Source organism: Galeopterus variegatus, unplaced genomic scaffold (assembly GCF_000696425.1).
Source record: "Galeopterus variegatus unplaced genomic scaffold, G_variegatus-3.0.2 Scaffold5431, whole genome shotgun sequence".
NCBI classification, from domain to species: domain Eukaryota; kingdom Metazoa; phylum Chordata; class Mammalia; order Dermoptera; family Cynocephalidae; genus Galeopterus; species Galeopterus variegatus.
Genome location: NW_007731542.1, coordinates 110,552 through 123,975, shown reverse-complemented (window position 1 = coordinate 123,975; position 13,424 = coordinate 110,552). Strand labels below are relative to the sequence as shown.

General features: G+C 37.8%; 2 protein-coding genes and 1 pseudogene across 2 annotated transcripts; all 3 read left to right on the top strand.

Moving 5' to 3' along the window:
• Nucleotides 1-2: 2 nt before the first annotated feature.
• Nucleotides 3-506, top strand: LOC103604846 (olfactory receptor 5AN1-like; the record flags this gene model as incomplete). Its single annotated transcript, XM_008589424.1, has 1 exon — nt 3-506. A coding segment is annotated over one exon (504 nt), but the record flags the coding sequence as incomplete, so codon positions are not given.
• A 251-nt stretch (nt 507-757) lies between these two features.
• Nucleotides 758-1,696, top strand: LOC103604845 (olfactory receptor 5AN1). The gene has a single exon (XM_008589423.1). The coding sequence runs from the start codon at nt 758-760 to the stop codon at nt 1,694-1,696; it is 939 nt and encodes a 312-aa protein (XP_008587645.1).
• Nucleotides 1,697-1,839: 143 nt separating this feature from the next.
• LOC103604844 overlaps nt 1,840-13,424 on the top strand; it is a 12,189-nt pseudogene continuing 604 nt past the window's right edge.

Here is a 13,424-nt window from a genome sequence, read left to right as displayed (position 1 = left end):
GTTATGCTGCCATTTGTAAGCCATTGCTCTATTCATCAATTATGTCTCCCATCCTGTGTGTTCGTATGGTGTTGGGAGCCTATGTGGCTGGATTCTTTGGTACTTTATCCCTATCATGTTCTTTGCTTCAGCTCCACTTCTGTGGGCCTAATGTCATCAGACACTTCTTCTGTGATATGCCCCAACTTTTAATGCTATCCTGCACTGACACTTTCTTTGTGCAAGTCTTGACTGTTATATTAACAATGATCTTTGGGATAGCAAGTGTCTTAGTTATCTTGATATCTTATATCTATATTGTCATTTCCATTTTGAAAATCACTACATCTAAAGGCAGGTCCAAGGCATTCAACACCTGTGCTTCTCATCTGACAGCTGTTTCCCTCTTCTATATCTCAGCTAACTTTGTCTATTTCAGTTCCAGTTCTGGTGGTTCCTCCAGCTTTGACAGATTTGCATCAGTCTTCTACACTGTGGTGATTCCCATGTTGAATCCCTTGANCTAGCACCCCTCACATTCCTACATGCAGGTATAGCTGCCATTCAAGGTTATCTTTCAGAAAGCATTGATAATAATAGTCAACATCTACTGAACAATTACTATGTGCTGAGAATATGCATGAATTTCCACTTGTAACCCTCCCTGTAAACTCTTTGGAGAAAAAGATTGGCACACATGAAAATGGTAATGTTATTATTTCATCTTAGACAGCAATGTATTCTTTTGTCTTTTTCTGATATCAGGAGCATCAAGCCAATGTTTGGAGGAGGAAATATTACAGAGGTCACCTACTTCATCCTGCTGGGATTCTCAGATTTTCCCACAATCCTAGAAGTGCTTTTTCTCATATTCCTGTTTATCTACATTATGACTCTGACCTGGAACCTAAGCCTCATTGTTTTGATAGGGATTGATCCTCACCTCCATACACCCATGTATTTCTTCCTCAGTAACCTGTCTTTTGTAGATGTCTGCTATGTCACCTCTACAGTCCCCAAGATGCTCTCCAACTTCTTCCAGAAGCAACAAACCATCACCTTTGTGAGTTGCATTCTGCAGGACTTTATCTTTTCAACGATGGGACTGAGTGAGTCTTGCCTTATGATGGCCATGGCTTATGACCGTTATGCTGCCATTTGTAAGCCATTGCTCTATTCATCAATTATGTCTCCCATCCTGTGTGTCCGGATGGTGTTGGGAGCCTATGTGGCTGGATTTTTTGGTACTTTATCCCTATCGTGTTCTTTGCTTCAGCTCCACTTCTGTGGGCCTAATGTCATCAGACACTTCTTCTGTGATATGCCCCAACTGTTAATGCTATCCTGCACTGACACTTTCTTTGTGCAAGTCCTGACTGTTATATTAACAATGATCTTTGGGATAGCAAGTGTCTTAGTTATCTTGATATCTTATATCTATATTGTCATTTCCATTTTGAAAATCACTACATCTAAAGGCAGGTCCAAGGCATTCAACACCTGTGCTTCTCATCTGACGGCTGTTTCCCTCTTCTATATCTCAGCTAACTTTGTCTATTTCAGTTCCAGCTCTGGTGGTTCCTCTAGCTTTGACAGATTTGCATCAGTCTTCTACACTGTGGTGATTCCCATGTTGAATCCCTTGATTTACAGTCTAAGGAACAAGGAAATTAAAGATGCCTTGAAGAGGTTGCAGAAGAAGACAGTGTACCGCTAAGGTCACAGATTCTGAGAATTCTACAGATTAGACCTGTCAGAATTTCCTTAACTCACAATAACATGCACATACATGGAATATAACAAAAATTCTTTACTGCTTTTGGACAGAGAAACCTGAATTTGACACAGACATATGCCAATATGGACCAACAGCTGACTCAATGCCATGGAAACACAGTATCTGTAAGTCCCGGAGGTCCCTTATTTTCACCCTACATTCTGGACAGCCTCGTCATTTACAAATCTGTCCACAAGCAATTGTGCAACAGCAAGATTTAACAACTTTTTGCTTCTTTTGGAAACCTTAGGACTCTACCCCTAGAGAAGAAATTCCTGGGGGAGGCTCAGAGGAGTCCAGAGACCCATCTCCTAAATGTTCTGATGCAATCTAATAAAGACATGGTGGTAATAACTGATTATTGTGTTTCTGAACAGTTAGGAATGAAAAGACAGGGTTTCCACTATTGAAAAGAAATAATCCTGTACATTGGCTTTGTTGTGCCTCCTGCAAAGACCAATCTGAGATAACTAAGGTTAGTCTAAGGCCCTCTCAGTGCTAATAGTCTGATAAGTTTTTGTTTATAGCCTTGTGGCCACTTCCTTAGCTGTAGCATAAGGAAGGTAATTTGAATGATCAAAGGTGACGGAAAGAAGAATACAGTCTATTCAGTGCCATTTATTTATGAGTCTGATGGCTTAATTTCTTGCATCCCAGTGGAGATTTATGATGGGAGATGATATTCAAAGTCCATCCATGTCACAGTCAATAACAATATTTGATATTGGGGAACTCAGGTCTCTCTCTCTCCCAAGAATCTGGAAAACCCACCCTATACTGACAAAGCCAATGGGACCACACTACCACATTGTTTTTTATCCATGTCGCAGTCAATAACAATATTTGATATTGGGGAACTCAGGTCTCTCTCTCTCCCATGAATCTGGAAAACCCACCCTATACTGACAAAGCCAATGGGACCACACTACCACATTGTTTTTAATATTTCAAGCATATGTTTATTTACGGTTACTGTGAGGAGACCTATGTGAATTTAATGTAGTAATATAGTCACTGAATATTCAAAACTGCAAAGACTAAGGACAAATATGAGAAACTGGTTTATAACATGTCATATTGCCTGTGTTCAAGATTTCGTGTTCTAGAGATTTTGCTGTTAGTGTGTAAGTGTGTATCTTAGAATTGTATGGTTTTATCAGGAAATTCAGTAGATGGAGTAGAATAACTGTTATTTTTAATGCTGATATTTTCCAGGAAGCTACAAAAGCCAAGAGAGGAAAGAGTAGTATAGACTGGGTTCTCATTTCTTGTCAGTTTTCCTTATCTTAAGAAGGAAATAAAGCTTGTGGTTTTAGCTCTGGGTTTAAAAGAAGATCAAGATATGTAACAATGCTGACTATTGATTTTCTGGGTTTCCCAGACATGGGCAGGTGAGAGAAGGGGGAATGTAGAACCTCGGATGAATATGAAGGCTTGTCTCTTGCCAAGGAATCAATGCAATACGAATTGAGGGTGTGTGGACTCCTATCCAGGCATAGGTATGTCTTTTGATGCCTTGTTTTTTAAGGCGTGTAAAAATGTATGAGAAGTCTGTTCCTAAAGATCCACGAGGGTTTCAATAGGAAACAAACCTATGTTAGGGGTTATTGGAGGATATTTCTATAATATTGCCCAGATCCACTGCTTGATGGGCTCAGATGAGCTCAAGGAGGTGATAAATAAAAACTGCTGCTGGGAACTGGAAGTTAGTGCTCTGGGAGCTGCAGTGGATGGGGAATTTTACTAGGAAATTATGCCTTTTATGAACTGCCTCCATGTACTGCTGTTGAGAAGCATTAGCTATAGGTACTGATGGGTATTGTCATTAAAGCATTGTTTTAAAAAAGAAAACTGGGGAAAATAGAAGCACAGTTATTCAGACTTGTTCCTGAAGAACATTTAGACCAATTGTACATTTCAGTTTCTACTCTTAGCTAAACCACATATTCTAATGCAGGCCAGTCTATGGGTATGAAATGATAATTTAGCTTGCCCACAATAATTTCACTGAGATTTGGCAATGTAATGCTTTCAGGGGAACAGTCAATCTGCCAGCCATCACTAAGGTCTTTCTAGATAATTGTGTCAAGACGGGTGGTAAAGATGAAAAAGGAAATAAGAAAGGATTCCCGTCCTCATAACTAGTTAGGAGCCAGAGCCATATGTACAATAACAAATTCTACATTTCAGGGGTAGTTCAATGAAGGATGATTGAAATGAACCTACAGACCAAGGAAGGAGAGAAGAAGTAAAAATTCAGTGAATTAGTAGGAGGTTAATAGAAAGTTTAGTCGAGAGGAGGCCCGTGAGCTCAATTTCACAATATTAATTTAAGAAAACAGAAACATATTCCTAGTAGGTGAGTAAGTAGCAAAGTTGAGTGGGCAATGTGTGCAGAGGACATAAGTAAGGAAAGTTGACCAAGAATTTAAATGTAACAACTCAGAACTTTACTTTGAATTTAGTGAAGAGTCAACAAGTCAGAGCCATTGAGGCCTTAGAGACTGATCCTTTCTACTCATTCTTATAACTGACCTCTTGGCCCAAATAATCTTATTTAAAAAAACCTAACAATCTCTCTAGGGTACTAAATGCTTTTGTGTATTTTAAAAACTTTTATTCATGTTCTGCTATTGATATTTACAAGAGAATGATCAAAGTCATTATTCATTAAGATCAAGAAATTAGTTATAAAAATGAGAAGAAATTTGAACCCCAAGAAAGTCTGGCATCATTTGATTTTGGAATCTCACTTTCTCACAGACACTGACAAGGTCAAAATAATAGAGAAGGAGAAGCAGAGCTTTAGAGGAGGGCAGACTCATTTGAGACAAGCATATTCTGCACTTAATGGATCCCAATTCTCCTGACTTCTAGATCTTTCTGAAAAATGTAGCTAGGTCTGTGCATGCCAAGGTGAGAATTTAGTTGTTAGTTGTCTGGGGAAAGGGATGATTAAAATTGTGCTTTCTCCCGCACAATTTATATTTCATTAACTCCAATTCTTCCACGAGTGTCATGTAATTTGTTTGGAAAGTGTCTCAATGACACTATTGGGAGGATTAGAGTTAAAAACACTATAACTTTAATTCTAATCCTAACAATGAAAACTCAAAATTGGTTAAAGACTTAAATATAGGACTCCTGAAGAAAACATGGGAAAAACTTCAGGATATAAGACTGGGAAAAGATTTTATGAATATGACCCCAAAAGCATGGCAACAAGAGGAAAAATAAATAAATGGGATTATACCAAACTAAAAAGCTTCTGCACAGCAAAAGAAACAACTAAGAGAGTGAAAAGACAACCTAAAGAATGGGAGAAAATATTTGCAAACTGCACACATGATAAGGGATTATTATCGGGATATGCAAAGAACTGGAGCAACTCAACAGTAAGAAAACAAGTAACCCAAGCAAAACTGGGCAAAGGAGCTAAACAGACATTTCTCATATGAAGATATACACATGGGAAACAGACATATGAAAAAATGCTCAACATCACTCAGCATCAGGGAAATGTAAATCAAAACCACACAGATATCATTTCACCCCAGTTAGACTGGTTATTATCAGAAAGACAGAGAATAACAAATGCTAGCAAGGATATGGAGAAAGGGGAACTTTTCTACACTGTTGGTGGGACTGTAAATTATGCAACCATTACGGAAAACAGTAAGGAGGTTTCTCAAACAATTACTGAAAGAACTGCCATATAACCCAGCAATCCCATTGCTGGGTATATACCCAAAGGAATGGAAATCATCCTGTCAATGGATTACCTTCACTCCCATGTTTATTGCAGCTCTATTTACCATAGACAAGAGTTAGAATTAACCTAAATGTCAATTGACAGATGATCAGATAAGGAACATACGGTATATATACTCAATGGAATACTACTCTACTGTGAAAAAGAATGAAATTCTGCTATTTGTAGCAATGTCAATAAACTTGTAGAAAATTACGTTAATGAAATAAATCAGGCACAGAAAGAGAAATACTACATGTCCTCACAAGTGGGAACTAAAATAAAGAAAGGGCAGGGAGAGAGAGAGAGAGAGAGAGAGAGAGAGAGAGAGAGAGGAAGAAAGAAAGAGAGAAAGAAAAAATAGAGAACGGAACTGTGGTTATTAGACGTGGGAAAGGGGGACGGAGAGAAGGATTGGTATGAAACTAGTTAAGGGTCACAAAGATTGATTAAGTATTGTAAATATGTGTATACTAATTATCCTGATTTGATCATCACATACTGCACACACATATTGATATTTGATTCTGTACTACACAAATATATGTAATCAATAAAAAAAAATTAGAGATATGCACTGGAAAAACCCAAACTTTAATTTACATTAAAACCATTTTATAATTTTGGAAAACTAACCACATGTTGTATATTTAAAAAGTAAATGTTAGAAATTTATTTTATTATTGATTGATTGATTGATTGATTATGCGTATTCATGGGGTACAAAGCTGACTGTCACCACCTGTGTCCAAGATGGATGATCACACTGATACTGTACTATTAGCATGCACCTTAGCACAAATTGCAATTATTCCCTGTGTTCTCCACCCAATTACTCCTTGACCTCCCTCCTACTACCCCCACTCCACTCCTGACAACCTAAGGTATGCTTTCTCTCTCTGCAAGTCCAACCCACCATTGTGGTCTTTCCTTCCTTCCTTTCTCTCTTAGCTTCCACTTATGAATGAAGACATGCAGTACTATCCGCTCTGTATCTGGCTTATTTCACATAACATAATTTTCTCCAAACTCATCCATGTTGTTGTGAATGGCAGTATTTCATTGTTTATGGCTGAGCAGTATTCCACAGTGTATATATACCACATTTTCCTTACCCAGTCATCTGTCGATGGACATTTAGGTTGGTTCTAGCTCTTAGCTATTGTAAACAGAGCTGCGATGAACATGGGAGTGCAGGTGTCCCTTCGACTTGATGATTTCCATTCCTTTGTGTACATACCTAGAAGTGGGATTGCTGGATCATATGGTAGATCTATTTGTAGTTGTTTGAGGAAACTCCATACTGTTTTCCATAGTGGTTGTACTAATTTTCAGTTCTACCAATAGCAAAAGAGCATTCCTCTCTCTCCGCATCCTCACCAGCATCCTCACCAGCATTTTTTATTCTCAGTCTTTTTGATTACAGCCAGTCTAACTAGGGTGATATAATCTCTCAAAATGTTTTTAATTTGCATTTGCCCAATAATTAGTGATGCTGAGCGTTTTTGAAACTGTTTGTTGGCCATTTGTATGTCTCCTTTCAAAAAGTGTCTATTCTTTGCCCATGTTTTAATTGGGTTTTTTGTTTTTTTACTGTGTAGTTGCTTGAGTTCCTTTTATATTCTGGATATCAATCCCTTGCAGGATGTATAGTTTGCAAATATTTTCTCCCACTCTGTAGGTTGTTGTTTCAGTCTGCTGATTGTTTCCTTTGGTGTGCAGAAGCTTTTTAGTTTGGTATGGTCCCATTTGTTTATTTTTTCTTTTGTTGCTTGTGCTCTTGGGGTCTTATTCATAAAGTCTTTGCCTGGTTCTACTTCCTGAAGTTTTTCTTCTGTACTTTTTATTGGTAGTTTTATAGTTTTAGTTCTTATAGATCAGTCTTTAATCCATTTCAAGTAGATTTTGGTATATGGAGAGATGCAGGTCTCATTTTATTCTTCTGCATATGGATATTCAATTTTCCTAGCACCACTTATTGAGGAGGCAGTTCTTTTCCCCAATGTATGTTCTTGTTGTCTTTGTCAAAGATCAGTTTGCTGTAAATTTGTGGGTTCTCTATTCTGTTCCATTGGTTCATTTGTCAATTTTTATACCAGTACAATGTTGTTTCAGTTACTATAGCTTTGTAGTATAATTTGAAGTCAGGTAGTTTTATGCCTCCAGATTTATTTTTTCTTTCATAATTGCTTTGGCTATTTGGGGTCTTTTTTTGTTCCATATCAATGGTAGGATTATTTTTTCTATTTCTGTGAAGAATGTCACTGGTATTTTCATGGGTATGTATCGAATCTACAGATCTTTTTGGGTAGCATGGACATTTTCAAAATGTTAATTCTTCCAATCCAAGAACATGGGAGGTTTTCCCATCTTTCTGTGGCCTCTTTAATTTCTTGCAACAGTGATTTGTAGTTTTCATTGTAGAGATTTTTTATAACATTGGTTCAATTGATTCCTAGGTATTTTGTTTTTTGGTGACTATTGTAAATGGGCTAACTTTCTTGATTTCTTTTTTTGCTAGTTCATTGTTGGAGTATAAAAATACTACTAATTTTTACACGTTGATTTTGTATCCTGCAACTTTACTGAAATTGTTTATCAACTCCAAGAGTATTTTTGGAGAGGTTTTAGGCTTTTCTCTACATAGGATCATGTCATCTGCAAATAAGGACAGTTTGCCATGTAATGTGTTTGGAAGTTGTTTCAATGACACTGGTGGTAGGATCAGAGTTTAAAAAAAACTATAATTTGCATTAATGCCACAGTTTCCACTACTGTAGTTAAAATTGCTCTCCTAGTTGAAGTCCGATCTGACCTCACTGACTGGAGTGATAGGAGTTGGAGTAGGAGGAGTTGTTGTCCATGGTTATAGCCTCTTTGCTTCCACGCACACTTTTTTGCTAAAAAAGAAATCTGTAGAAGGATTATCTAAATGTGCAGACTGTGTCAGTACACTTCAGCATAATGTGGCAGGGGAGGGGCTGAAAAACCTTTGGCTCATTTGATTGGTGTTTAAAGAGACACAGCATAGATGTAGGAGAATAGTTGTGGGTTACTTCTGAAGGGCTTATACTACCTGATTTGTTTCATTTAAAAAGTTAAATTTGCCTTTGGCCAGAAGCTGGCTAGAGAGCATGCCTGGGCTCTTGGCAAGGAGCTAAGGGCCACAGACCCCTCCACGAGGAAGTAGGAAAGAGAGCATGCCCAGGGTCCTAAGCAAGGAGCCCAGGGCCACAGCACTGCCCCCTCCCACACATCCAGAAGCAGTCAGGAGAGTACATCCGAGGTCCTAGACAAGGAGCTAAGGGTTGCAGCACCCCTCACCTGGAAGCAGGCAAGAGAGCACACTCAGATTCCTAGGCAAGGAGCTGAGGGTGGTACCTCCCACCTGAAAGCAGGTAAGAAAATATGCAAGAAAAACCACTGCTGCATGGGTGGCTTGTCACGGCCACTGCCACAGCCATGGAGCAAAAAAAGTGGCTCAACACCACAGCAGCAGCCACAGCTCCAAGGCCACAGATTCGGATCCTATGTGGGGATGGCCGGTGCGCTCACTGACTGAGCGTGGTGCAGACCACACCATGCCGAGTGTTGTGATCCCCTTACCAATCAGAAAAAAGAAATAAAATTAATGTAGTAAATAGTACATTTTAGTGAGAGAGTGAAGAGCAGTATTTAAGATGTGGTTCTGGAGCTGGAGCATCTGGATTTTAATCCCAGTTCTGTCCTTCATGGGTTGTGTAACCTTGGGCTATTTACCACTCTGACACACAGTCTCCTTATCATTAAGTGGGGAATTATAAGACTACATAACTTACAGGGCTGTTGGCCAAATTAAAATGAGATAAAATATAAAAGGATTCAGAATAGCACCTGGAATAGAGTATGCACTCAATAAATCTTAGCTATCTAATACCATGCCTTGTTTCCATGCAAATTTAATCAAATTATGAGCAAAAAATACAACCAAATCAAAGAGCTTGGGATGTTTAGAAAAAATGGCCAGTGATAAGCTTATATAAAAAAATAGTGTTTATAGACATACTTCTGAGAATATTGTGGATTACACATTCACAGAAACCACTAAGAAAGCCAGGTAAAGTATAAAACACTTCTTTAAATGACTCAGCCAGTGAGAAAGCAATTAAATTCATGAAAGTACAATGATGACAAGGAAACACAAACCTCAGAAAGTAGTGAACTGGGGCCAGCATTTTCCCAGGAGGGATCTACTAAACTCTGGTGACCTGAGGCCTTGGTTTTAATGGACATATTTATGAGGGGCAGGAAAAAAAAAAACACCGTGTGTGGCTGGATGAGAGATGAACCCCCATGCCACTGAAACAGGGGCTACCAAAGGATGACACTCTCCTGAAAAAATTAAAAAACTTGCATCACAAAATGAGACAGGAATATGCACAACTCTCTCAGTCTTAGATGGGAAACAGAGAAAAAGAAAAACATCTCTTGATAATTCTTAACCTCAAACCTCTACTTATTTAGACATGTAGCCTAAATCTTATTACTATGGCGACCCTGCAAAACCTCAAGTCATAATTTTTGTTTAAAGGGATTTGGGTTAGTGTTACCTCCCTGGTACCTGACAGAAGTAATATAATTCATTTCTGGAAGAACATATTTTAAACTCAAGCTTCAATGTTCTCTGCAGATAAAGTCAAAGGAACATGAAATTATGGTCAAAATTCACTAAACACAGAGGTAAATAATGCATCTTGACTCAGAGTCAACAATAACAATAAACTGTAGAATCAAACTTGCAAAAGTAGGTATTTAATTAATAAATGACAATCTAAATAGGTATGTTTAATATGTTTAAATAAAGGATACTACTGAAAGTATGATGAGAGAACAAAAAACTTTCAAAACTGGCTATTTGAGAAAAGAACAAAATGAAACCTCTGGAAGAGAAAACAAAACCATATGATTAAAATGTGAAACACAAGGATGGGTTGAATGGCAAATTATCACAACTTATGATAGAATGAAATTATTGGAAGAGAGACCTGTAAAAATAAAACAGAATAGAGAAATTCAAATAATGGATGTTTTAGTGATGTGGAGGATAGAGCAAGAAGATCCAACAAACATCTAACTTTGGCTCCAGAGACATATGATAGAAATATAGAGGCAATTTTCAAAATGCTAATACCTTGTTTGGTAAACAGCACACCAGGCCTAAGTTTACCACATTGAATGAGTGGAAATTACTGTAAGTTGTGCATATCTTCATGATGACAAGGATAAATCAGTATATATTGTAGCTGCTCAATAAATATATTTTGTTGTCATGATTGTTGGTGATGATGAGAAAAATAACTGAATAAAATTACCTGGTCTCTTTCCACAAGATTCTCTCTATTCAGTCTCCCTCTGGACAGAATCATCCCCTCATTCTGGGATAGTAAATGATTTTCCTGTCTGCTACTGTTCTGCCCTTCCACGTTAATAGCAAACACCTTCACCTTGTTCTTTGATCAATCACCTCATTCCTTCAGAATGTGTCTCAAAAAAGTGCACCAGGAAGCAACGACTGATCTGATTTTGGAAAAAGAACATTATGAATTTACTTTTCTGAGTAGAGGTTTTATGGGGACTTTTTCTTTTTATTCATTTTTGTAAAGAGGAGACTGGGAAATGGTTGGAGAGAAGGAAGATATTTTGGATGGTCTATGCTGGCAAATACTTCTAGTTCATAGACATAGTTTATTCCATGAATGTAACAGTCTTTCTCAAGGGGAATGTTCAATATTTGTACTTCTACCTGTAAACAAAACTCCCAGGCTATATTTGACAGCTCCTTCCACCTCTCAAGGCTTCTAATGATTTTGTTTATAACTTGAGTTGATCTGAATAAAAACATCATCTCTGGGTTAGGGGATGTTCTATTGACTATCTAGAGAGAATGACGGCTATAGTATCTTCAAGAGAAGTCATAGTGACTGATACAAATATCATGGAAATATTTACTAAATTACTAAAAATGTATGAAATTTACTAAAAAAAAAACATCATCTCTGGGTTAGGGGATGTTCTATTGACTATCTAGAGAGAATGACGGCTATAGTATCTTCAAGAGAAGTCACAGTGGCTGATACAAATATCATGGAAATATTTACTAAATTACTAAAAATGTATGAAATTTACTAAAAATAGCTTTACTAAATTTACTAAAAATAACTTAAAAATCTTGTTTAGTTACCATTTGGCCTGCAAGTCAGTGCTCTGCTTTCCCTGGACTTGCTACAATGTGGAAAAAGAAATGAACTTCCCAAAATTCTGCCCCAGTTTTCTAATCCCCATGTAATTGCCTAAGTATCTTAACCTTTACATGAGTTCAAGTCACTCGCCCTCACAGAAGAAAAGTTATTAAGGTGGGCAACAAGGGTAGACATGAAGGTAATTGAGAACCAAAAAAACAAACTAACTAAAAAAAAAAAAAAAACCTGTATGCAAGAGTGGTAAATAGCTGCAGTTTTCTGGGTAGAGGGTTCAGAGTTTCAAAAAGCTTTTTAAAAGAGTCATTGACCCAAAGAACACTAAGAATCACTGTCCTAGAATATATTCCTCATGAATATCAATGATTTGAGGAAAAAAAATATGTTCCGACAAGGAAGGAGCCTAATAGCTCTTTCTACCATCTACTTTGTAACTTCTCTGGAGCTTTCCTAGTCATTACGTTGGTTAAATCACTTCCATTTACAAACTGCTTTCTCGTGTAAGACTTTTCCCACCATTCTGCTGCATTATTCTTTTATCTCTCCAGACTTTATGAAAGGAGAAAGGCAGTTATAGAATTTTCAACACTTCCTGATTGTAGATTAATTGAATGTTAGTTCTTGAGGATATTGTAAAGAGCACCCATTCCAGCATCGTCATTTTACATGAGAGGCCCAGCGTAATTCAGGGGTGTCTCTCAGCATTGAGTGACTAACAGATCCATGTCTGAGCAGAATTGTCCCTGTTGTACCATATAGAGAAATGACAGTATTTTCTCATTTGGCCTATCTCCAAAGTCTCATATATATTTGCAAAACCTGGCATGGGAAAACATAAAATTAAGACATTTTAGGTGCTATCATATAGTCATGATTTACTGTCTTTTGTCCCCATAGATAGAGTGATAGTAGGGATTAAAGAGATTTTTAAAGTTACAGTTGTTGATTGTACATGGACAACACAAACTAACTCAAACTTGGTGATTCAAGGTTACATATTTAGCCAGCAGCCTGACTGAAAAAAATTAAGTGTATTTCTCTTTTCTTTTATCAGAATAAAATCATTTCCTTCTCTCTCCTTTTTTCCCAGCAGGTGGCACCAAGCACATCTATTGAAGGAGATGGAAACCCCACCTCTGTGGCCATGTTTGTTCTCCTGGGACTTTTGGATGAAAAAGAGCTGCAGCTCATCCTCTTTCCAGTCTTTCCAGGCATCTACCTTGTGACCCTCATCTGGAACCTGGGTCTTATTCTCACTAGGATCAGCTCTAACCAGCATATACCCATGTACCTTTTTCTCAGTTCCCTGTCATTTATAGACATCTGCTATTCTTTTTCCATCAGCCCAAGGATGATGTCAGATTTCTTAAATGATGAGAAAACAATTTCCTTCATTGCCTGTTGCACTCAGTATTTTGTGGGTGCCTAGATGGGTCTGGCTGAGTGCTATCTCGCTCTGTGGCCATGTTTGTTCTCCTGGGACTTTTGGATGAAAAAGAGCTGCAGCTCATCCTCTTTCCAGTCTTTCCGTGCATCTACCTTGTGACCCTCATCTGGAACCTGGGTCTTATTCTCACTAGGATCAGCTCTAACCAGCATATACCCATGTACCTTTTTCTTAGTTCCCTGTCATTTATAGACATCTGCTATTCTTTTTCCATCAGCCCAAGGATGATGTCAG